This window comes from Nothobranchius furzeri, chromosome 9 (genome assembly GCF_043380555.1).
Source record: "Nothobranchius furzeri strain GRZ-AD chromosome 9, NfurGRZ-RIMD1, whole genome shotgun sequence".
In the NCBI taxonomy this organism is placed as follows: Eukaryota; Metazoa; Chordata; class Actinopteri; order Cyprinodontiformes; family Nothobranchiidae; genus Nothobranchius; species Nothobranchius furzeri.
In genome coordinates, this window is record NC_091749.1 from 44,746,215 (window position 1) to 44,771,017 (window position 24,803).

The following is a 24,803-nucleotide window of genomic DNA, read 5'->3' on the forward strand; positions in this document are numbered from 1 at the left end:
TGTGTACCCCCCCCCCCCCCCCCCCCGTTAATTGAATAAGAGGATTCATCTGCTGCTGCAGGTTAAGCACAGAGCAAAACCACCAGCATACACTCAGGTGCACGTGAATGCGGCAACTGATCAACACACATTTGCTATTGTCAGGTAAGAGGACATGGCAAAGTTAAACGCATCTCTAGTTTAATCTCCAGCATTGATATGTAGGTGCCTAAAACTATCCCAACTGTGAAAGGAATCAAAAAGTTCATTTTTACAGCTCTAACTGAGTTTTTCCTTGTTAGAACCTTCAAATATTACTTAATATTATCTCCAAAAGGTCCAACCAAGCCGTGTGCCTTATTTTACTCTATTACAAATAAAGGATGTTAAAGCTAACCTGCTGTTTTCATGCAGCTACAAGCAACAGCCTTTTTCATCATTTACAACCCAGACGTAACAAATAAAAAGCATTATTGTAATACTGGTCTACATGTAAAACATGCATTCAGAGTTTCTTTTGTTTAAATAGACTAAATTTCATTAAAGTTTAAAAAAGTTCCAACAAGATAAAATTATGTCCAGAATGACTTTCTCCTCTCTGACAATAAAGTAAAATGCTGATTTGTCTGAATAGCATCAAGAAGACACCAGGGCAGCAGCAGCGTTCGGATGACCTGGATGAACTTCAACACAATTTAGAAAACTATTCGTCACTCCTCCTCTAATAAAAACATAAACATGAGAATGACAGCGCTCACATGCAGCCCACAGATCGTTTCTCTCTGGCCCAGAGGGGTCTTACCTTTGTGACAGTCATGCAGAATCAGCGGCCGAGGAGCAGGCCAACGTCCCTTTCAAGCAAAGAGCAATGCTGCAGGAGTGGTATAGTGATGAAGAGGAGAAGAGGGCAGCTCTGCTGAATATGCAGGAGGAGAGCAGAAAGGAGGAGGGGACAGGCAGGTTAGTGTGTCTGGCTCACTAAGAATGAAGGGGCTGACTCCTGCTGCAGTGAAGTAAAGGCTGGCAGTTGGTTACTACAACAGAGAAAAGCTCCCTGCTAGGACACACCCCTCCTCCCTCGCCAACACACTCACACACCCACACAGAGATGATGCACTAGAAGTCTGGCTGTCCTGCTCTCGCTCTCTGCAATATGATTCGTGATGGGCTGATACAGCTTATTGATGAGCCTTCATCCGGACAGGGCTGCAGGAGGAGAAGGAGGAGGAGGAAGCTGGGCTTCCTGGGACTGGAGAGGACTGCAGAAACAGGGGGAGGGAGAGGATTGGGGAGAGGGTTGGATGATGTCGCAGTCTGCTACTCAGGCACGGAGATGGCTGCACAGCATCTGGTGTGAACGAATGTGTTTGTGTGTGAAAGAGAGAGAAAGACACAGAAAGAGAGAGAGAGAGAGAGAGAGAGAGAGAGAGAGAGAGAGAGAGAAAGAGAGACATTAGAAGAAAATATTAAATTCATTTGGCATTTTTGTAACAAATCCAGTCTGCAGTAACTTCCGACACAAACACATTTTTAAGTTATTTAAAGACGTTTGTTTAAAGTTCATATTAGATATAGCAAAAATGTCATTTATAGTTTAAATGAACCCAATCCGTAACTACGGATACATTATTAAAGACTTGTTTAAATGTGGAAAGGTGGCTTTTAAAGTATTTTTCATATAAACTGAGATTTTCTGTAAAAGGAGCAAATTTAACCGTTTTGTTTTCCTCAACTTTGCAATATTTACACTCCCTCCCTCTCAAGCTAACAGTCCTACCAAGTGTGCCATCATGCAGTATGCTTTTGTACAAAATGAGTCCTTTAAACTTGAAGATGAAGCTTGCGATTAGTTCTGTTCTGCTTTCAGTTTCATTTTAGATCTTTGAGAAGTTTTCTTATCCAGGTGAGGACATACATGTTGCATTTATGCACAGAAGCCCCCCCTCCACACGCTTGTGGAGTAAAACATTTGCTCTAGACGTTGAAAAAAAAACATTAGGGACATGCCGACATTCCAGCTCTGTTTCTATGGTCCATCTTCCCACAGTTGGGATCGCGCTTTCAACCCACAGCACTGCTTTTGTTTTGTGCATTTTATAAATATACTTATGTTTTATGACCTTAAGCTAACCCCATTCTGACATATTTAATGTAACGTCCAGCAATGGTCAGTTTTTAAGTACAGTTTGACCCTTCAACATCTGGTCAAAATGGAGACACGAGACTGCACGTGTTCCCTTTAATCTGCCTGCCTTCATCCCATCAGCTGGAGCTCAGAGCCTCTCTGCAGCTCTGAACACATGATAACGTGTTGTCCACAATGATGTTCTCTCCTCAAGGCCCAAGCTTCCCTTATCGTCCTACAAGATTCTTCATGCCTCTAAAATAAGGAACACTCGCAGCTCGGATTAGTTGCTAAATCAAAGAATGATTTCTTAAATTAAATATGAACTTTTAAACTTATAAGTTAAATAATCATTAAATAAACGTTTGTTTATTGCTACTTATAATAATTATAATATAATGAAATGCTTTAATTAATCTGTGCTTGAGTGATTGAAGTTTGAAATGAATGTTATGTTATGGTTACATTGGTTGAAATATGTTTCAGCATGTTGATATGACAAGGTCATCAGCACTTGCACTCACACAAGGACAAAGTAAAGTTAGGTTAAGCGCGTGACACGTAGCTAGTCCTTTACCCCAGATCAGAGCATCCAGCATCAAGGAAGGCGTGTTTCAGAGGTTGTCTTGATAATATTCCGCAACTTGTCAACCTCTGGTTGGCTACACAAGTCATAACACAAGAACATTAAAACCGGATCACTCTGGTAGTTCATCAGTTCTTGAGAAAAGCTTCAGACCGGCCATCTGAAGCAAAACCTCTCTAACCCATCAAAGCTTTTGACACGTTGTCAAAATCTTTTTGCACCTGCGAAGCTTATACAGCAAACGGTTCCTGCAGAACAAACTGATATTGTTTAGACTCCTTAAGAGTCCCAGATGCGCAGTTCCATCCATCTGTCGTGACCCGAGACATCTCTGGACTGAAGCGTCGGTGCTACTGTATTCTACAGCCCTCTGTGCCAGAGGTCATCCGACATCTCTGTCCTTTGGATCCATGAAGAGGGTCTCCGAGAACGGGTGAAGTAGACACACAGATAGCTTCTGATGCCTTTTGATAATAATCAACTTCATAGCTTAACGCAAACCAAATTCTTTTACACCCAGAACTCAGTTCTCCTAGATCCGGAAGTTCTGATAACATCACATTCACACATAGGCACTACACCTTCTCCATCTAGATTCATCCACTCACAGTAAATGTTAGTGAACTTGTCAAGTTTTAATTGTTTGTAAAATTAATTCTTACTTTTATAAATCTGACTCTTTTCTGAATCAAAACGAAGTGTGTACAATCCCTGAATAAAACAAAGAATCCTAGAATCTTCTGATTAAACACAGTAAAGACCAAGCAGGTTGATATTCTACATTTACTGTATATAGAGTATCACAGCTTATTGGCCATAAGTAGAGGTACTATACATTGAGCTTTTAAAGCACTCAATTTCTCAAACCCTACATTAAAAATACGTTTATTCCATTTTTTTCCAGTTTTCTTTCCAATGACAGTCACTCCAATTGTCATTTGGTGGTCACGTTCCTCATCCTCACTGCCATCTGAAGTTCTAGCCTCAGTATTTCCTGCCTGGAACAATAGCATTTCCTGTGTCTGTCTGCATGTTTTGAGTTGGAGTTGAGGGCCTTTATAATGCACAAGAAACTATCTGGTACTTAAAAATGAAGTCAAATGAACAATCCATTATGGCATTATGGAGGCTTAATGTTTTGTGAGCTAAAACAATGTGATTTTTAATCTTAAGCAGCTTTTTTCATCATTTGGCAGAAAAAGTTAGACATTTTAGACCATTTAAATTAACAAAAGAAAAGTTGAGTCATCTACAAACCACGTGGCATTAGAGTGTGTGGTGTGAAATGCATACACCATACAAGGGCACTTATTTACACACAACTCTTGATAATATCAGAAAACCACGTCTGTGGTTTTTTTTTCCAGCTCGCATCATTTAAAAGATGTGGAAGGAAAATGTCTCATCTGCATGATTGAAATGGAACATTTTGGGCACCTGCAGACGTGAGTGTCGCACGTTCCACCAGATGTCTCACTGACTATGTTAAAAAAGGTAGGAGGAGAGAAAACTATGGAATACATGAAAATAAATGCAGAATTGAGTCAGAATCAATACTTTTATAGAAAAAAAAAACATTACTCTTTTCCGTTTAATCTAACCCCACCATGTCTGTTTTGCATTCCAAATTTAATGTACTTTTTTACTGTTGTGGCTCTATGGGCTCCATCAAGTGTAGCAGTTTGCTGCCATCTTGTGGTAAAATTACATAAATACTGTTTGGTTTTTATTGTTGGACAACAGGAGGGGTTCTTGTTATTTATTTATCCAATCAAAAATTCTAAAGTAACGAGAGAAAAAAAAATGAGTGCAGCCAAAGGTCTGCAAGGACAACACATAAAACCAAATTATTATCATTACAGGGTTTACTTCAGTGGAAAACCAAAAACATATTTTATGATATTTAGAAACATTTAACAAGTACACATTTAATTAATTTCTAAATTTAAAAAGAGACTTTGTGAGGCTGAAGCAGGGTAGGGAAAGGTCAGATTGTACTCACCCTCAGTTACAGTAGTCCAGCCATTTCCAGTCCCCAGCCTCTTAGTTTTATTTTCAGTTTTAATTCCTCTTTAGTTTTCCCTTAATTTTGTGTAGTTTTTGTATCATCAGTTGTCGTCGTCGTCGTCGTCTTCCTCCGCTTATCCGGGTCCGGGTCGCGGGGGCAGCATCCCAACTAGGGAGCTCCAGGCCGTCCTCTCCCCGGCCTTGTCCACCAGCTCCTCCGGCAGGACCCCAAGGCGTTCCCGGACCAGATTGGAGATGTAACTTCTCCAACGTGTCCTGGGTCGACCCGGGGGCCTTCTGCCGGCAGGACATGCCCGAAACACCTCCCCGGGGAGGCGTCCAGGAGGCATCCTGACCAGATGCCCAAACCACCTCAACTGGCTCCTTTCGATCCGGAGGAGCAGCGGTTCTACTCCGAGTCCCTCCCGAATGTCCGAGCTCCTCACCCTATCTCTAAGGCTGAGCCCGGCCACCCTACGGAGGAAACTCATTTCGGCCGCTTGTATCCGCGATCTCGTTCTTTCGGTCATTACCCAAAGCTCATGACCATAGGTGAGGATTGGGACGTAGATCGACCGGTAAATCGAGAGCCTGGCTTTCTGGCTCAGCTCCCTCTTCCCCACGACAGATCGGCTCAGCGTCCGCATCACTGCAGACGCCGAACCAATCCGCCTGTCGATCTCCCGATCCCTCCTACCCTCACTCGTGAACAAGACCCCGAGATACTTAAACTCCTCCACTTGAGGTAGGACCTCTCCCCCGACCCGGAGGTGGCAAGCCACCCTTTTCCGGTCGAGAACCATGGTCTCAGATTTGGAGGTGCTGATCCTCATCCCAGCCGCTTCACATTCGGCCGCGAACCTACCCAGCAAGAGCTGAAGGTCAGAGCTGGATGAAGCTAGGAGGACCACATCATCCGCAAAAAGCAGAGACGAGATTCTCCTGCCACCAAACTCGACACACTCCACACCACGGCTGCGTCTAGAAATTCTGTCCATAAAAGTGATGAACAGAACCGGTGACAAAGGGCAGCCCTGGCGGAGTCCAACCCTCACTGGGAACAGGTCCGACTTACTACCGGCTATGCGGACCAAACTCACGCTCCTCTGGTAAAGGGACTGAATGGCCCTTAACAGAAAGCCACCCACCCCATACTCCTGGAGCGTCCCCCACAGGGTGCCCCTGGGGACACGGTCATAAGCCTTCTCCAAATCCACAAAGCACATGTGGATTGGTTGGGCAAACTCCCATGCCCCCTCCATCACCCTTGCAAGGGTATAGAGCTGGTCCACAGTTCCACGGCCAGGACGAAAACCACATTGCTCCTCCTCTATCCGAGATTCAACTATCGATCGGACCCTCCTCTCCAGTACCTTGGCGTAGACCTTTCCAGGGAGGCTGAGGAGTGTGATCCCCCTATAGTTGGAACACACCCTCAGGTCACCCTTCTTAAAGATGGGGACCACCACCCCGGTCTGCCACTCCCTAGGAACTGCCCCCGATGACCACGCAATGTTGTAGAGACGTGTCAACCATGACAGCCCTACAACATCCATAGCCTTGAGATACCCAGGACGAACCTCATCCGCCCCCGGGGCTCCGCCGCTGTGTAGTTGTTTGACTACCTCAGCAACTTCTGCCCCCGAGATCGGACAGTCCATCCCCAGGCCTCCCAGCTCTGGTTCCTCCTCGGAATGCGCATTGGTGGGATTGAGGAGCTCCTCAAAGTATTCCTTCCACCGTCCGACTATAGCCTCAGTTGACGTCAGCAGCTCCCCATCCCCACTGTAAACAGTGTGAGCGAGTTGCTGCCTTCCTCTCCTGAGGCGCCGGACAGTTTGCCAGAACCTCTTTGGAGCCGATCGATAGTCTTTCTCCATGGCCTCACCAAACTCCTCCCACGCCCGAGATTTTGCCTCGGCAACTGCCACTGCTGCACCCCGCTTGGCTATCCGGTACCTGTCTGCTGCCTCCGGAGACCCACAGACCAGCCACGCCCTGTAGGCCTCCTTCTTCAGCCTGACGGCTCCCCGAACCTCTGGTGTCCACCAGCGGGTACGGGGGTTGCCACCACGACTGGCACCGGCCACCTTACGACCACAGCTAGCAACAGCCGCCTCGACAATCGCAGAGTGGAACAAGGCCCACTCGGACTCAATGTCCCCCACTGCTCTCGGGACGTGGTCAAAGCTCTGCCGGAGGTGGGAGTTGAAGACCGTCTTGACAGGTTCTTCTGCCAGGCGTTCCCAGCAGACCCTCACTATGCGTTTGGGTCTGCCAGGTCTACGCGGCATGTTCCCTTGCCATCTGATCCAACTCACCACCAGGTGGTGATCAGTTGACAGCTCCGCCCCTCTCTTCACTCGGGTGTCCAAAACATACGGCCGCAGGTCAGATGATACGACTACAAAATCTATCATCGACCTGTGACCTAGGCTGCCCTGGTACCAAGTGTACCGGTGGGCATCCTTATGTTCGAACATGGTGTTCGTTATGGCCAAACTGCGGCTTGCACAGAAGTCCAATAACAAAACACCGCTCGAGTTCTGATCAGGTGGGCCGTTCCTCCCAATCACACCCCTCCAGGTCAAGCTGTCATTGCCCACGTGAGCATTGAAGTCCCCCAGCAGGACAATGGAGTCCCCTGATGGAGCACTATCTAGCACTCGTCCCAGGGACTCCAAAAAGGGTGGGTACTCTGAACTGATATTTGGCCCATAAGCACAAACAACAGTCAGGACCCGTTCCCCGACCCGAAGGCGCAAGGAAGCTACCCTCTTGTCCCCCGGGGTAAACCCCAACACACAGGCAGAGAGTCTCGGGGCTAACAAAAAGCCAACCCCAGCCCTCCGCCTCTCACCCGGAGCAACTCCAGCAAAGTAGAGTGTCCAACCCCTCTCCAGGTCTCGGGTTCCAGAGCCAATGCAATGTGTCGAGGTGAGTCCGACTATATCTAGCCGGTACCGCTCAACCTCTGCCACAAGCTCCGGCTCCTTTCCCGCCAGCGAGGTGACGTTCCATGTCCCAAAAACTAGTTTTCTTGTCCGGGGATTGGACCGCCAAGGCTCCCGCCTTGGTCTGCCACCCGATTCACATTGCACCGGACCCTTCATGTTCCTCCTGCGGGTGGTGGGTCCACAGTTGGACGAGCCCATGTATCCGGTTCGGGCTGGGCCCGGCCGGGCCCCATGGGCGAAAGCCCGGCCACCAGGCGCTCGCTCACGGGCCCCAACCCCAGGCCTGGCTCCAGGGTGGGACCCCGGTAACCCTCCGGGCCGGGTACTCCGACTCTTCGTTTTCACCGCCATGAAAGATCCTTCGAACCGTTCTTTGTCTCACCCTTCACCTAAGACCAATTTGTCATGGGAGACCCTACCAGGGGCACTAAGTGCCCCAGACAACATAGCTCCTAGGATCATTAGGGCACTCAAACTCCTCCACCACGATAAGGTGACGGTTCAAGGAGGAGTGTATCATCAGTTATCCTTATTTATCTCCTTTTCCTCCCTGGTTTCCTGCATTTGTTTTATTCAGTTCTCCAGCTCTTTAGCTTCTCAGTTATTTCTCTTGTTGTATCTGTTCCCCCGTCCCTATACCCTTGCTCCCTAGCACCTGGTGTTATCCTGTTATTTTTTCAGTTTAGATTGTCATCATTTTTATTATTTTCAAAAACTCTTGTTATCCTGAATAGTTATTTGGATCTGTTATCCTAGCTCCAATTGAAGGTTGCAAGTGTGGAAGTGCGAGTTTTGGGATTGGGCCTGAGAGTTCTCTGTGGAGCCAGGAAGTGGACATGGAGGTGGAGATGGGTCTGCTGGAGGGTTGCTCTGCAATCAGTTGGGTGGTCCTGGAGTTGTGGCAGGCCTCCTCGGATGAGGGGGTTACTGGGAGAGTTTTTTTGGGCTACAACGTTGTGTGGATGAGCGCAGGTCTGCTTTTGTTTGTGAGAGGAGAGACTCTGTGGCATTGACGCTCTTGTGGTTGGGCCATAGAGGCCTTCGAGGTGGATTGTTTTTGGTGGGTAAGCACCCGAATGGGTCTTATGATTGTGGGGAACTGGAGATGGTGGGTGACACCTTTCTGCGTTTTCATAACCAGGACCTCCAGTGGGAGCCCACCATCACCTCCGTCATAAAAAAAGGCCCAGCAGAGGATCCACTTCCTGAGGGAGCTGAAGAAATTCAACCCATCAGTACAGCTGATGAGGCGGTTCTACACCACAATCATCAAGTCCATCCTCACCTCTCCAATCACCATGTGGTATGCTGGAGCCACCATCAGGGACAAGAAAAACTGTAGTGTGTTGTGCGCTCTGCTGAGAAGTTCATTGGCTGTAAACTCCCCTCCATACAGGACCTGTACACCTCCAGGACATTGAGGCGTGCTGGTTTGATCACAGCAGACTCGTGTCACCCTGGACACAATCTTTTTGACTCGCTCTAATCTGGCAGGAAGCTCAAATACATTCGAACCAGAACCTCTCAGCACAAGAACAATTTCTTCCCCTCTGCGGTTGGACTCATGAGCAACAATCGTAGACCTGCCTACTCCAGCTGCTTTGTTTCAGTCACATGACCCTAGTGTTGTGTTTGCACCTGAACTGACCCGCTCTGACCAGTACCTACACTGACTTGTATGTAGTCGCTGCTTCTCTAATTATTGATTCCCTATATTATTGTCATTTCATTGCTTATTTCTTAATTCTAATTGTTGCTTATCATTTATTTTTTCTTATATCAGCTATTTCCTAATGCTGTGATACTCACACATGTGGCAATAAAACCCTTCTGATTCTGAAAAATGTAGTTGAACAGAGGTTCTGTTTGGTTTCTTAGAGGCTACGGGTGTGATTGTGTTTTGTCTGCAGACTTTGTTGGGGTTGGAGAGATATAATTTTATTTACTGATAAAAATGAAGCAGACTTCTTGCATGATCTAAAGATCAATCACAGCTTGCCCTGTTTCTCCAAATAATTCCACGATTAACATCCAAACACACAGAGGACACAACTAAAGTTCAGAGAGTTGAAATGGCTGAACATCTTTTAACGTGTGTCTGAGGCCTTCCCTGGAGCTAGCCGCTAGCGCTAGCTCTGACGCTCATGCTACCTGTCAATAACATCTAATTACTTATAATTTCAAGCATCTAATTGCACCTATAAAGAAGAATTACAAAAAAAATCACCCCCTCAGAGTTGTCATGACTGTAAACTAGATCTATTAAATCTGTAATGTTTTGATTTTTTTAAACATGCTGTAAACATGTTTATTTCTGCTGTGACGTTGACATTTTTAACATGGGAGTCAATGAGGATTTGCTCACTTCTGGTGCCAGCCCTCTAGAGGGTGAGGGTGGAACTGCAATTAGTGTCACCAGTGTTTGCTTCAGTTCTAGGGTTGTCGGGTCCCCCCTTAATCTGTACGTTTTTAATCAGCCCGTCATTGGACTTCAGTTTTAACACATTTTTGTCTTGCTTAACAGAATAAATGCTGTGATTTTTTTTACCTCATTTAATAACTTATGAATTAAGCTACACTTTTAATAACGACTTTATTTAAGAACGCATGATAAACAAGAATACAGATTTTATTGTTATAATTTTAGTGAAAGTAATATTTTTTGCATTTTAATTTGTAATTCAGACATTTATTGTAGACGTTTGATGGTAGGAACTACTAAAACGTAATTAGATTCTGCTGGTACACCTTAGAGTGATGCAGCAAGCCATGTATTTGTTTGTTTGTTTTTTCCCGTGTCCTGTCTGGCTGTGAAGCAAACAGAATTAATGTCTGAATGCTGGTGACAAGCCTTACAGATTCACTCTCAGGTGGAGCATCAAAGCTTCTGCTTTTAATGTCATGCCTGATACTTAAAACTTTATTGTTATTGTTTTTTGAATGCTTGTAATTCCGACCAGACACAGAGACAGAGGTGAAAGAGAAAGGAAGTGCCGCAAGCCTTGTTAAAGGATACAGGAAATTTAAAAGTGCACAGAAGTACCTGTAAAGTTTTCTTTTCTACCTCTAAGCATGGGTCAGCCAGCAAGGTATGTTTTATGTGTTCTGTTAACGTCATTTTATATATCTTTCCTGTTTTATTATTGAATTTATGTTGTATATTTGTTCGACAGGGCTGCACAGTAGGCAGTGGTTAGAGCTGTTGCCTTGCAGCGAGAAGGTCCTGGGTTCGATTCCCGGCCTGGGATCTTTCTACATGGAGTCTGCATGTTCTCCCTGTGCATGTGTGGGTTCTATCCGGGTTCTCCGGCTTCCTCCCACAGTCCAAAAAAATGACTGTTAGGTTGAATGGTCTGTCTAAATCGTCCTTAGGTGTGAGTGTGTGTGTGATTGTTTGTCCTGTGTGTCTCTGTGTTGCCCTGCGGTGGACTGGCTCTCTGTCCAGGATGTACCCCGTCTAATTGCCCATTGACTTCTGAAGATAGGCACCAGCACCCCCCCCCCCCCCCCCCCCCCGCCCCCGGACCTTGCACGGACAGAGTGGGTTCAGAAGATGGATGGATATTTATTCGATGGTGGCCCAGTATTTTGATGAAGGTAATTCTGTAAGAATACCAACTTCAAGATTGTTTGATTCATAATAAAAATAAAACATGCCATCAATAAAAATAACTCTTTATAGATGTGTAAGAAGTGGAAGTGAAAACAAAAATCTGGTTTACTGCTTCTTCTAAGGTAGGTTAAAATAGACCATGTGTACTTTTACCTTTGATTTATGGAAATGTCCATCAAAATGGTGTTGAAAATGAATGAAATGATGCCCAGTTTTAGAAAAACATTTGCGACTACATTACACATTACCATAGAAATCAGGTCTAAAATACATGGGAGCAGGTCTAAGTCTCTGGGCGACGCCATATTAGACGCTGTGGCTGTGTCCGAATCCAGAGGAAGGATGCTTGTGAGTGCGCATTTTGAAGTCGATGACGTCAAAGCGCAGCGACGAGTACTGTCCGAATTCCAAGAATACTCATTCTCGCGTCCTCCAACGCGTCCTCGCTCCACCCACATTTCGAGGATGGGTCTGATGGATCCTCACAGGAGCAAGGGTATCCCAGCATGCTTTGCGCGCCGGCCGCTGGACTCGACACTCACAACAACGGCGGACGGAGCGGGACAGCAGTACAGCTTAAAATGTAAGTTAGTTAAAAAAAATTGCGGTCAAAAAAATAAAATACGTCTTAGGTGTGTTCTTACTGTGTCGTTGTTCTAATTCCATGCTTTCGTTGTTTTTTAGACACAGAAACAGTTTTGTTTACCTGTTTTGTAGCTACAGTTTACACGCTGGACCACGCATGGGACTGCATCGTCGGAGAGGGGAGAGCGGGCAGTAGAGGGCGACAACGTCCTCTGCTGCCCGCAGATAAACGGAGAAGGAAGTGACGCACCACCATCAGCGTCAGCCTGAAGAAGCCGGCAGCCGTCGGCGAAACTGTAGCTACAAAACAGGTAAACAAAACTGTTTCTGTGTTTAAAAAAGAACGAAAGCATGGAATAAAATACGTGTTTGGGCACTTTTGGTTTGTTTTTTATATAAGATCTAATACCGCAAATTGTTTTTTTTTTTCATGTAATTTAAGGCTAAAACATGCCCCACCAAAAACCAGCTTGAATGTTTAATAGGAAAAAACCCACCGTAAACTAGCTTGATCCCAGCAGGCTTTTAAAAAGAAAATAGCGGTAGAAAACTAAGCTGAAAGCGGTTCTGTTTATAGACATTTGTCGTTTGCATAAGTACATTTTAAGCAGAAATCAGCGAGACCAAGCTTGTATGGTGGTCTCGTCATAATTCCCGTGTGTGTGTGTTTATTTAGCGAATAAAGCTTCTCATCATTTGTTTTAAGGTTAACACCCCACCGTAAACTTGCTTGAAAGTCTAATAGGAAAAAACTCACCGTAAAAGAGCTTGCATCTCATGTAATCATGTAACGAACGCCAAAAATAACGAAAACTAAGTTTAATGTTTATTTAAGTTAATTTTTAAGAAACCACATTACTGATTTAATGTTTTTAATTTCATTTTAGGCAGAAAAAAACACAGAACACAATTTTCATCTCCCATGTTGATAAATTAAAATATTGTTTATTGCATGTTTTATCAACTATGATTTATAATCTGACTTTGTTCTTCTATTCCTCTCCATTCTCATCCAGAACCAGTACCGTTAAGGAGCATCTGTAATTTCATTATGCCCACAGTGTTCTCTGTTGTTAAATGACAATAAAGCCTTGTAATTCTAATTCCCTTTGTCTGTAGGACTGCAAGTATCCAGGGTCAGGAGAGGGAGTCAGCGGAAAGCCCACTGCTGAAACCTGGCCCTGGTTTGTCCCCATGGACGAGGTGTTGGGACAGAGGCCTTCCACTATGCCTCCTGTCCTTATTGCTTCCATTCCCGAGGACACTCCAGGGCCAAGTGCAGCAGTGGGTGAGACAGAGGACAGGGAGAGTGGTGGAAGGAAGCCGGAGTCCTCATCAGGGAGAAAAAGGAGAAGGGCTGATGAGCTCCTTGACCTGATCAGGGAGGACATGTGACAACAGAGGGAAGCGGAGGAGAGGAGAGAAAGAAGGATGGACAGATTTTTAGCATTGATGGAAAGGATGGTAGAGAAATGGGTTTTTTTTTCTTTTAGTTTCTTCTGGTTCAGGTTCTTTATATGTGTTTGAATGTTTTTGTTATTTGTTTAAATGTAATAAAATTTTTATTAATTGATAACATTTTTTTGATCATTAACAGTTTTATTATTCAGTTTTTAACAAGTAACAACATAGTAAATAAATGGTAAGGGAACACTGTAAGGAATAAAAGTAAAGATAAAAGTAAAATATATACAGTAAACTTGGAAAGCAGGGAGTCTTTGGTGGTGTTGCTAAATCTACTGAACATGGATCATCGAGGTGGATGGAGTGCAGGAACCGAGATCCGTGGCTGAACGTTTCGGGTTGGCAAGTGGAACATCAGACAGAGTGGTCTGCAGAGGGTGCTTCTGGATGCGTCATCTCACTGACCACTGCATCGTCCATCAAAAGGGTTTGCTGGGCTGGCTCAATCGACGGCTGTCACATCACTAACATTCAGATATATGCAAAAAAGGAGATCATGAGTATAATACTTGTAACTCTAGCAGATAACAGGACTAAATGATTTTTAAACTAGAGATTCCTACGTAAATTACTTGCCTGTTAACAGTAATTGTGATCTGGTGGTACTTCCTCCAGAGGAGACACCTCAGCAGAAAGTTGGTACCGCCAGAGGGCACCACTGACTGCCTCCAAACCAGCCTCCCCCTCATCTTCTGGAGCATCATCCTCCAGTTCATCGTCCTGCACCACAATGTCACCAGCACTGAGGCAGATGTTGTGCAGGATGGTGCATGCTGTGATGACCTGTAATAGAGATAAAAATTTAATTTATATTTCATTCCCAAACAAAAATTACACCCAAAGTTTATTTCCACTTTGTGTTAACTTACATGAGGTAAGAAGGTGTGGTGGACCTCCAGCGCTTTCAGGAAGATGGTCCTGAACCTGGTCTTCATCATTCCAAAAGCACGCTCGATGATACAGCGTGCCCTGGAATGATGGCTGTTGAAGCACTGGGCTCCCACACCTTGAACCACCCGTTTGTAGGGGGTGATGAGGGGGAGTGGATGTTGGAGGCATGGGTACCCTCCATCTGCGAGGATGAAGTGCCCTGGAGGAGGATAGGCTGACTGCCTGTACAGTGGGCTGTGCCGGAGGAACCTGGAGTCGTGGGCCGACCCAGGCCAGCCCACATAGTTGTCGATAAAGCGGCCCTGATGGTCACAAACTGCCTGCAGGATGATAGATGGGAACAGTTTCCTGTTTCTGTAGCACTGACCATCAGGACTGCTCGGAGCCTTGATCCGAATGTGACAGCCGTCGATCGCACCTGCTGCTTTCATGAAAGCTCTGTGTCGAGCCAGCCCAGCAAACCCACGAGACACAACCTCCATCTCCTCTGGGGTTTTGGGGAGGTGAATGACCTGGTGGAGGATTGCGACCACATCCTCCGTGACTCGATGGACGATGTCGTGGACAGTTGAGCGAGGCATCCCAAATACTCTTGAGACCACCCTGTAGGATGTTCCACTTGCCAACCAGAACAGAAACACCAGGGTCTCGATTGTGGCGCCCCAACCATGTCGCCGATCTTGGTTCAGGAGATTTAGCAACACCACAAAAGACTCCCTGCTCAGACGAAAATCTGGCCTGGGATCTTCCTGGTTAAAAAACCGGTCCAGGACTGGCACACTCATGTTTATCCTACAGTACAGGGGTCTGTTCTGTTAAAAGAAAAGTAGAGAACAATAAAACAATTAAAATAAAACCTGTATAAATGCTTGAGATTTTTAGAAGAGTTCTAGGCATTATTAGGCATAAGTTGAAAAGGACAATACACATTAAACACATTGTAATGCTACTTTTACTATGAACTATATGCACAGAACCAAGCATTATGATGAAATACAAACTTCTAAAATGTCATTCCATTAATTATTTTAGATGAATATAGGTTAAATTAACTATATGCATGTTAGTCAACTCTATACTAATGTGTATATTCAGCCACATGGCTTTCTGTTGCTTAAAATATAAATGAAACTAACACTAAAGTTAACATGTAATGCCTGAAAGCTGGTTCACTAAACAAAAAATAATTTTACCTGGATATGGCTGCTTCTCAGCCTTAAATACAAAGGCCGGTGACGTTTACTAAGCAGTCGCAGCTCCTCAAAAACCAAAAATAAAAGGGAATACTGCTGTGGATCCATTTTCACCTCTGACTAGCTTGTTAGCTTGTTAGCCTGTTTGCCGCCGTCACGGTAGCTAAGCAACTGGACCTGGGGACGGGAATAAAAACGAGGCTAGTACTGTCCGAATTCAGAGCCGCTGACTTCCGGTTTTAGCGGTCTAGCAGGGACCCGGCCTTGCTAGACCGGCGAGGACCCGTACTCACAAGCATCCTACCTCTGGATTCGGACACAGCCTGTGTTTCCCTCTCCCCAGGGCTTTTTGACCCTAATGGGCATCCATTGGTAATGTCTTACTCCAACACAAAAATACTGCTTGCTTTCAACGATTTAGGTATCTACTGCCCCCTATTGCCAGGAAAAATACACACTGTCACTTTAAAAGAAAAAATAATGAAAATGTTGCGTGAAGTTCCCTTGTGGGGGCTCAGCAGTTTTAGGCCTGTGCTGAAATTCATTTAGCATGCTTTGAAACCCCTGTTTAAGCTATACAAACTAATGTGCTCCTGTAAGAAGAAGAAGAAGAAAATATCATCTCTATAGCGCCTCTCAAGATAAAAATCACGAGGCGCTTCACAAAAACAAAAACATGTAAAAATATAAAAAAGCATTTAGAAAGTGTTTAAAAATATATTTAAAATGAGCAAAAATAGACAATTGTGATTAAAAATGTTAAGAAAGAGAGAGAGAATAGGAAAGAGGGAAATCAGTGGATCCTGAGGAAGGTGGAATAGGTGGGGAGAGCAGAACAAAGAGAGAGTGGTGGAGAAGGTCATGCAAAAGTCAGCTTGAACAAGTGAATCTTCAGCTGCTTTTTGAAGGAGATCACTGAGACCACTGATCTCAGGCTCAGGTGCAGAGAGTTCCAGAGTCTGGGGGCCACAGCAGCAAATGATCTGTCACCTTTGGTCTTTAGCCTGGTGCGTTGCACAACCAGTAGGCTTTGATCACTGGACCTCAGGGACCTGCTGACGGTGTAGGGACTAAGAAGATCACCAAAGTAAGATGGTGCTGGTCCATGTAAGGCCCTATAGACCAGAACCAGGATCTTGAAATGAACCCTGAAGTTGACTGGCAGCCAGTGAAGCTGGAGGAGAAGCGGGGTGATGTGGGTGTGTTTGGAGGACTTGGTCAGAAGTCGAGCACAGGCATTCTGAACCACCTGTAGACGGTTCAGGGAGGTTTTGCTCAGACACGTGAAAATAGAGTTACAGTAGTCTAAGCGTGAGGACATGAAGGTGTGGATAACTGTCTCAAGTTCAAAGCGGGACAGAATGGGACTCAGCTTAGCAATGTTCCTGAGATGGAAGAAGGAAGAGCAAACAAGAGAACTGACATGAGAATCCAGGGTGAGAGCTGGGTCAAAGATCACGCCAAGATTTCTGACGGAAGGTTTGGTGTGAGTAGCAAGCTGACCAAGAGTTTCTGACTTTGGGAACCAGCTTGTCTGGGGCACAGATGAGGATCTCAGTCTTATCTTCAGCTGAAGAAAGCTCCCAGCCATCCAGGTTTTGATAGAGCAGGTGTGTAACAGCTGCAGCTTAGACATCTCATGGGGCTTAAAGGAGATGTACAGTTGGATGTCATCTGCATAAAGATGGTAGGAGATTCCTTTGAAGGAGCTCAGGATGTGCTGAAGAGGAATCAGATAGAGGAGGAAGAGCAGAGGCCCCAGCACAGAACCTTGTGGGACACCATGGGTAAGGGAGGTGGTGGAGGACCTAAACTTGGAGACAGCCACATAAAAGGAGCGCTCAGAGAGATAAGAGGAGAACCACTCCAGAGCAGATCCTGATAGGCCTACGTTTTAGCCTCTCCAGTAGCAGGTGATGGTCAACAGTGTCAAAGGCTGCAGTCAGGTCCAGCAGGACCAGAACAGAACAGTCCCCTGCATCACTGTGATTCAGAAGGTCATTAGAGACCTTAAGAAGAGCGGTTTCAGTAGAATGAGCTCTACGAAAACCTGACTAGAAGTTATTATAGATGTTCTGTTCATCAAGAAGACCACACACTCTCTAAAATACTCGTGTGTAGTCATTATTGACAGCAAAGTGAAACTTTCCACCCAGCATCTCATAAACTTTCTCTTCCTTTTTACAAAAACAAACCGTTTCACTGCCATTAGCTTAAATTTGATCCATCAAAACCATTCATGTCAGGGGATTTATATGCTTTTACACGATCCACACTCTTTAAACCAAGTCCTTCAATGTCTCGACAGTGCTGTGTTTCTGTAAGAGGATCACTGCACATGAGATTTAACTAATTACTTTGTTTCTGTTTGATTGTTTTGACAACAGAGAAAAATGTAGGATGCCAGAGTAAAAAGAGGAAAAATGCATGAAATGTGTGTTGACAAGGGGTTGTCCACTTCCACACAATGTATGGGGAACCTGCACTTCCCCTATGACACCAGCCCATCATGTGATTTCCCCTCACAGAAATTGTTGCACTAGTGGAACTTTTAATACAGGGGGGCTCAAATTTCAGCTTCCCTGGTGCACAGCTAGCCGTAGTCGGCACAAAACCGCTTCCTGTGTCAGAGAAAAGGTGAAAAAAAGAGAGAACAAAAACTTGAAAAGAACAGAACAGAACAGAGTACAGGGGAAGAAAAAAAGTATATCCTCGCAAATATGCTGATAATGGCTGAGAGAGAAGTGGAAATGAGGGTCATTGTGGTTCAGATCAGGCCTTGTGGGGCTTTTAAACGACTCACAAACTCCAGATTCATCAAAAGTGTATTTTTCTATGTTGCTGATGCATTACACAGCCATGGGTAAACATTTCCACCACTGCTTCGCTCAACACAAACCTATCACTCCAGTCTCAGGCAGTCTCCTTAACTCACTTTCCACTGGTTTTTATTTCATCCAAGTCTCCTCTCCAAATACGTTTTACTTCCCAGAGCCTCTCATTTTATATATTTTTTCACATGCCAGTCAGTCCAGCCTTGGCCCCAGTCGTTCTCTCACCTTGATTCAAAGACAGTGTCAATAAGTGATGCTTTTATATTTCTGCTGTTGATTTTAACATTACATTATCTCTTCTCCCACAGTCTAGTTGCCTCTGGTAATCCTGTGGTTGAGACCATTGGATTTATGAATAGTAGATGATGAAAAGAGAGAGAAATCCATCATTCAGGAGTTGTTTCCATTTGCAGAAAGACCCAAATAAGTAACCTGATGTATTTAATATTTATTTATTTTATTCTTTCTCTGTGTCATTGTGTCTCACATTCACCACACACAGTCTGGAAAACAATACATTCGGTGACAGCAGCACAAAGGCCTGACATGTGGTAGCAGTTAAATCAGGCCTTTGCAATCTAGGAGACTTAAAATAAATCAATAAAAGCTGGAAACAGCATATATTATTCCAAAATGACAGTCAAAGCACATTTTACCCCATATACTTGATCATATCCTGACAGAAATGTTCATGTGTTTAAATGACAAGAAAAGGACAATAGTCATTATTATTTACAATTGCCAACAAACTAAATGTTTAGGTCTCAAAGTTCAGAAAGCAAAAAAGGGAAAAAAAGTGCAAAGAGAAATTACTATTCCTTCAAGATTGTTCACTTAACTGTTCCAGTGAGTGTGTTGGCAGACTTTGTGGATTGTAATATTCCTTTGGTCATTTCTGTTCCCACCAAGAATGTGAAGCACATTTTATTTTCATTTGAATCCCATTTAGTGCCAAGACTAGGATTACCACACTGGACCTTGACAAGCTTCTGACTTGGCTATTTAAACCTGAGGATTTGCTCTGCCGTGCAACACTGAGCAGGATGTAAATGGAGTATGTTGGGTATGACCATCAACATATACATATATGGACAGTGGGTTTCCATAGACTCCAATAACATGTTTTTGAAGAAAAATGGGAGGTGGCCACCACCGCCATTCTGACCGTGTCACAGGTTCCGTCAAGCCCAGACAATTCCACAAAAGGGAAGAGAGGTGGAGCTGAGGGTGGGGCTGTAAGGCTGAGATCAACTGACAATACCTGGTCGAACTAGCTACAAGCTAACCTGAAGCTAACCCAAAGCTAACGTGGAGGTGGGAGCTAAGCTAATGGAGGTAGCAACCTAGCTACAACCGGAGTTAACTGTGCACAACACAAGAGCTTCTGAGTCAGAGATACGCCGGGCTGACCACTGGGTAAAACCGGGTGGAACACAGAGGTCTCCCGAGAGCTCCACAAGTTGGCAGCCGCACAGCAGACAAGCACCGCTGCGATCTGAGATGCGCAGAGCTGCCGCTGGGGAGAACCAGTGTCTGTACAGGATCTGCTCGGGTGCAAGATCGGCTCGGGGTCCTTTGACTGCCGATGACGTCAAAGTACGGCAAACCCACTCGGACAAAATACACTACACATCTTTATACTGTTGGAAAGAATTTAACAGTTTCGTTATTAAAATAATGTTTCTTACGATGTAAGTTTGTGTTTATAATGGTATTTGTAAAATAAAACACTATATTGTATCCATAATGTTGAACTCCTCTTTGAGCACATCCCTTGAAGGATCATAGGTATTAGCAACACCTGTGAAATTGTATTTGCAGGAAAGAATTGTGTCCCATTTATTGAAGTATTTTGTGTTTAGAGTTTTTGACGTCTTGTCCATGCGTAGTTCAGTTACGCTCATAGCTGCTAGCCAAAACTCTGGAGTTAAAAGTTTTCTGGCTTTACTAAAATAACTGTCTGTGCTTATTTGATTGATGGTAGTTTTACTTTCTGTTAGACTCCAAATGTAATCATTTAACGTTTCTAATTCATAATTTGGAAGAATGTAATTGATGATATTAGCATTAGCATTCCTATGGGTTTTTCCATGTATATTAGCATTGCGCTAACCACTCGCTGCCAAAATGCAGCCTTTGCGATTAGAAAATCTCCTTTTGTCACATTGCAATTTAATTGCACATGAAATTAATTGTTCAGCCCTAATATACATGCAGCTCTATGCTAAAAGTGTATTTTCAAAGAGGTAATGATGGATTTCTTTGTAAAAGTTGTTCATCTTTCCAACAGAAAAATTTGCCTGGACCAACGTAACGTGATAACAACGTAACGTGATTACGAAACTTCCGTAAGGTTCATGTTCAGCCAATCAACTACTTTGACATCATCAGCAGTCGAAGGATCCCGAGCCGATCTTGCACCCGAGCAGATCCTGTAACGACACCGGGTGGAAAGGTTTCCATCCCAGAGCTCCACAAGCCGGCAGCCCACGCAGCAGACAGAAGCCGCGATCAGACAGAGATGCGCCGAGCTGCGGGGAGGGGAGAACCGGGTGGAAAACAGAGGTCTCCCGAGAGCTTCACAAGCCGATAGTCGGAACCCAGCTCCACCAACATGTTATATTTCAACCCAATTTGGTATTTTTAACATGGGAGTCAATGAGGATTTGCTCGCTTCTGACACCAACCCCCAGCAGATGAGGGTGGAACTGCAATTTATTTCACTTCCGCATTGGACTCAATTTCTGTCCCGCATTGTGGGGGCTTGGGTATGACTCAGGTAGTGGATTCATTTAAAGTAAGAGGTTTATTTGCATTTGTAAACACAGATAACACAGATGCATCTCTTTATCTACTTCAGGTGTGTGTGTGTGTGTGTGTGTGTGTGTGTGTGTGTGTGTGTGTGTGTGTGTGTGTGTGTGTGTGTGTGTGTTAGAGAGAATTTAGTTCAAATGAACTACTTCATGAGCCACAGAAAGCATTTAGAAATAATTATCATAACTAACTTTTGGAACATTTCTCAATATGTGTACTCACGTCCTTGTGAAACGTCTTCAACGATGGCCCAAGGACTGTTCCAATCCTAAGTACGCATCATAGCAAGTGTTCTTGTTTTCTTGCTCCACCCATTTTATCTTTATCATCCTTTTGCAGACTATGGACAGCAGTTTCCCATAATGCACTGCGTCACTGCATCATTCATTATATTCCAAATGTCAGAGGATAAATCTAAAAACTGTAGTTTTATTTCAGAAATACTAATAAAGAAATAAGAAGTTGTCTTTTATTGTAAATAATTGTGTGTAACCTGTATTGTATAGTTATACTGTGTTGTATAATTTGCTGTGTATTCGAGTTTTCCTGTTTATGATACCCCAAAAGGCTAATTAGCTAAGCCACGATCCAAAAAAAAAAGCTGAGTAACTCTGTTTTGATGAAAAAATATGTTTTTAAAATTATTTTTTGATCAAAAGTGGACTTGATATAATACAAATATGTTATTTTGTTATTTAAGGAACAAACTACAATTTTACTTTTTTGCCAGGTCGTTGAACCGTAGCTAGAAACAAGCAGCGCCTGTTGACATGACGCAGTACGGTTTTGTTCCAAATGCTGTCCTTTCTCCTCGTCCTCCCGTACTCGGTAGAACGGACTTTCTGGTGTCCTTGCCAAGAACACACTTGGGACTGTATTGGACAAGTGATGAGCAGTGCCTGGTTTTCTTCACACATGCCGCTTAGAATTAAGGCCAAAAGTTTCATCTCTGTCTCATCCAACCAGGGAATCTTAGTTCTCACCGTCTCCGAGTCCTTCAGGTGTTTTTTTCAGCAAATGTCATGCAGGCTTTCATGTATCTTGCACTGAGGAGAGGCTTCCAACGGGTCACTCTGCCATAAAGCCCTGACTGGTGGAGAACTGCAGTGATGGTTGACTTTCTACAACTTTCACCCATCTCCTGACTGCATCTCTGGAGCTCTGCCACAGTGATCTTTGGGTTCTTCTTTACCTCTCTCACCAAGGCTCTTCTTTCGCTCAGTTTGGCCAGACGGCCTGCACTAGGAAGGGTTCTGCTCAGCCCAAACATCTTCAATTTAAGGGTTATGGAGGCCTCGCTCTTAGGAACCTTAAGTGAAGCAGAGATGTCGGCTGACCACATGTTGCATTGCACCTCCTCAATGAACTATTGCTGGGTTTCACTCATGTGACGCCTGCAGCTGCGAGAAACTCAAATGGGGGCAGTAAGTGTTTTGCTACACGACAAAACAGAGATTACACACCTCGATGGATGAAAGCAATGTTATTAATGAGATGGCACAAATGCTGTATCGTGAACAAAAACATCTTCTAGGTTCTGACCCATATAGTTTTAAAAGTCACACTTCTCATACACTGTGGAGGATTTACCCAGCACTGAAGCGATCGGCATCAAGCTAGCTTGTGCTGCCATCCTCATATTACACTGCAAACCAAACAAAAGCCTTTTACAAGCCTGGAAGCCTACAGCTGTACTATTTCAGGCTGGTTAACCTTTTATTGATCCAGAGAGGCGTTAAATGTCCATTGTCTTGTTTTTGCTTGGTAGTGAGTTGTATTTAAATTAATTAGCTCATGACAATAATGCTATTGCTAATGCTAACAATGCGCATGTCATGTTGGGCTGTAGCTTTTTGACCCACAACATGCAGAATCACACACTGAGACAAAGGTAAGTAAAAAGGGTTTATTTTTATGTACAATGGGAGGTGAAGATGATGGTCTGAGTTCGAGTGGTTCTGGTAGAGTTCTAGAGCAGAGACAGGAGTGAGTATTTGCAGATTGACCATGTAAGGAATATGAGTTAGTAGCTTACGGTTTCCTGGTTGTTGGTAAAGGCATAGAGAGGGTGGAGACAAGTCATGGCTGGCTGAGCTGGTCAAGTGAGTGTCAGGTGTGGCTGGGAGCTGAGCACCAGAGTTCGGGTTGTCCAGTTGGCAGGTGGGGGTAGGAGAGCAGGCGGTCAGGGGCGAGCGACGGGCTGGCAGGCAGGGTTCAAATCCGGTGAGTCTATTTTCAGATGTTGGAGGTTTGGTTGGAGGAGGAGAAGCTCCTGAGGAGGTCGGAGGAAAACAGAACAGATGAGTTCAGGAAGGCGAGGTACACAAGAGATAAAATAAATTTCAAACACTGGCAAGGTACTGGCACGAGTATTACCCAATGTTGAGTATCATCCGGCACTGATGAGTTGTCCCGACGCTCCTTAAATCCCCTGACCACTGATGAGCAGATAGGCAGCAGCTGCTCTCCAGGCACACCCACCTGCACACAGAAAAAACTCAGCACAACACACAGTTAGACTCAGCACAAACCATGACAGCGTATGTGCTAGGATCTACTTGTAGGCTAAGTTTTTATGCCTTTTTAAATCCAAAATTCTTGTTGGTTTGTATTATTTTATAAGGTATAAATGCTACATTACAACACTAAGCTAACTGCTAACAACATTAGCACTCTATCTCCAATCTGCAAACAGGGACATGCCAATATTTGTTGGTAAGTCTGCGTTGTACGTTAAGGGGGTGAATCTGGAGATTTTTTAAATCGTTCCATTTAATTTGTTGGCATCTCGTCGTACCAGGAGGGTGTTGTAAAATACATAAGTTTTGGGGATTTGTTGTAGAGCTTCTATGCTGCTAATAAAGGGTAGGTCTGCTAAATGAATGGGATGACATAGTTCTGTCTATCCACGTGGTACCTTTTCGCCTCTGTACCCAGTTAGCCAGATTTTTAATCTGAGCGGCGATATAATATCTCTGTAGGTAAGGTAAGGCCAATCCGCCTTTTGATCTATGCTTGGATAAGGTTTTGTAGGCTATTCTGGGAGCTGAATTTTTCCATATAAACGTGATGATATGTTTGTTCAAAGCTTTGAAAAAAGTGTCCATCAAATAGCAAGAGAGAGATTGAAACAAATAATTGAACCTGGGGTGTATGTTCATTTTGATTACATTGATCCGCCCCAGAAACGAGATGGGGAGCATATTTCAGTGGTTTAGATCCTCCTTAATTTTTTGTATCAATGGATCATAATTCAGTTCAGTCAAATCTTTAAGTTTTGGCGCCACCATGATTCCTAACGCCATCTTGGGCCCAGAAGAAGGGCACTAGAGTTTTTAAGGCTTCCGTAATAGGAGAGTTTATTATTGCTATTTTTGATTAGGATAAATTGATTTTGTAACCTGATATTGCTCCAAATTCTGTTAGCAGTTCTAGGATTTTGGGGATCGTGTTTTCAGGGCTGGACAGGCACAGAATTATATCATCCGCATATAATTAAATTTTATTTTCGACTTTTTCGATATTTATACCAGTGATCCCTTTATTATTTCTTACCGTTTCTGCAAATGGTTCTATAGCTAGATTGAATAAAAATGGAGAAAGTGGGCAACCTTGCCGACATCCTCTAAATAAACCTAATTTGCCGGCGAGGGAGCCGTTTATGCAGATTTGGGCTTGTGGGCAATTATATATATTTTTAATCCATCCGATAAATTTTTCTCCAAGGTAAAATTTTTCTAGGACTGCAAATAAGT

General features: G+C 44.2%; 2 protein-coding genes and 1 long non-coding RNA gene across 5 annotated transcripts in view; all 3 read right to left on the reverse strand.

Moving 5' to 3' along the window:
• The window catches only part of coro2ba (coronin, actin binding protein, 2Ba), a 55,682-nt gene extending 54,510 nt beyond the window's left edge, over positions 1–1,172 (reverse strand). For all 3 annotated transcript variants that reach the window (XM_015953602.3, XM_054732283.2, XM_070554886.1), the window contains exon 1: positions 782–1,172. In XM_015953602.3, the coding sequence (XP_015809088.3) occupies positions 782–796 (15 nt within the window). In that variant the 5' untranslated portion in view covers positions 797–1,172. The remainder of the gene's footprint in view (positions 1–781) is intronic.
• Positions 1,173–11,550: 10,378 nt separating this feature from the next.
• Positions 11,551–15,688, reverse strand: LOC107381900 (uncharacterized). The gene is made up of 3 exons (XM_070554434.1): positions 15,401–15,688; positions 14,186–15,019; positions 11,551–11,586 (listed from the first exon to the last, which is right to left on the reverse strand). The coding sequence occupies exons 1-3, from the start codon at positions 15,506–15,508 to the stop codon at positions 11,551–11,553; spliced, it is 978 nt and encodes a 325-aa protein (XP_070410535.1). The 5' UTR covers positions 15,509–15,688.
• A 7,251-nt stretch (positions 15,689–22,939) lies between these two features.
• Positions 22,940–23,562, reverse strand: LOC129153286 (uncharacterized). Its single transcript, XR_008559468.2, has 3 exons — positions 23,425–23,562; positions 23,084–23,320; positions 22,940–23,017 (listed from the first exon to the last, which is right to left on the reverse strand). It is a non-coding gene; the product is annotated as an uncharacterized lncRNA (long non-coding RNA).
• Positions 23,563–24,803: the final 1,241 nt, after the last annotated feature.

Excerpts from the sequence above, each read along its gene's own strand:
- LOC107381900 (XM_070554434.1), bottom strand. The coding sequence starts at position 15,508 with ATGGATCCACAGCAGTATTCCCTTTTATTTTTGGTTTTTGAGGAGCTG. Across the intron at positions 15,020-15,400 it reads TGAGAAGCAGCCATATCCAG|AACAGACCCCTGTACTGTAG; the intron begins GTAAAATTATTT and ends TTCTTTTAACAG. Across the intron at positions 11,587-14,185 it reads ACCACACCTTCTTACCTCAT|CCACAGCGTCTAATATGGCG; the intron begins GTAAGTTAACAC and ends ATTCGGACACAG.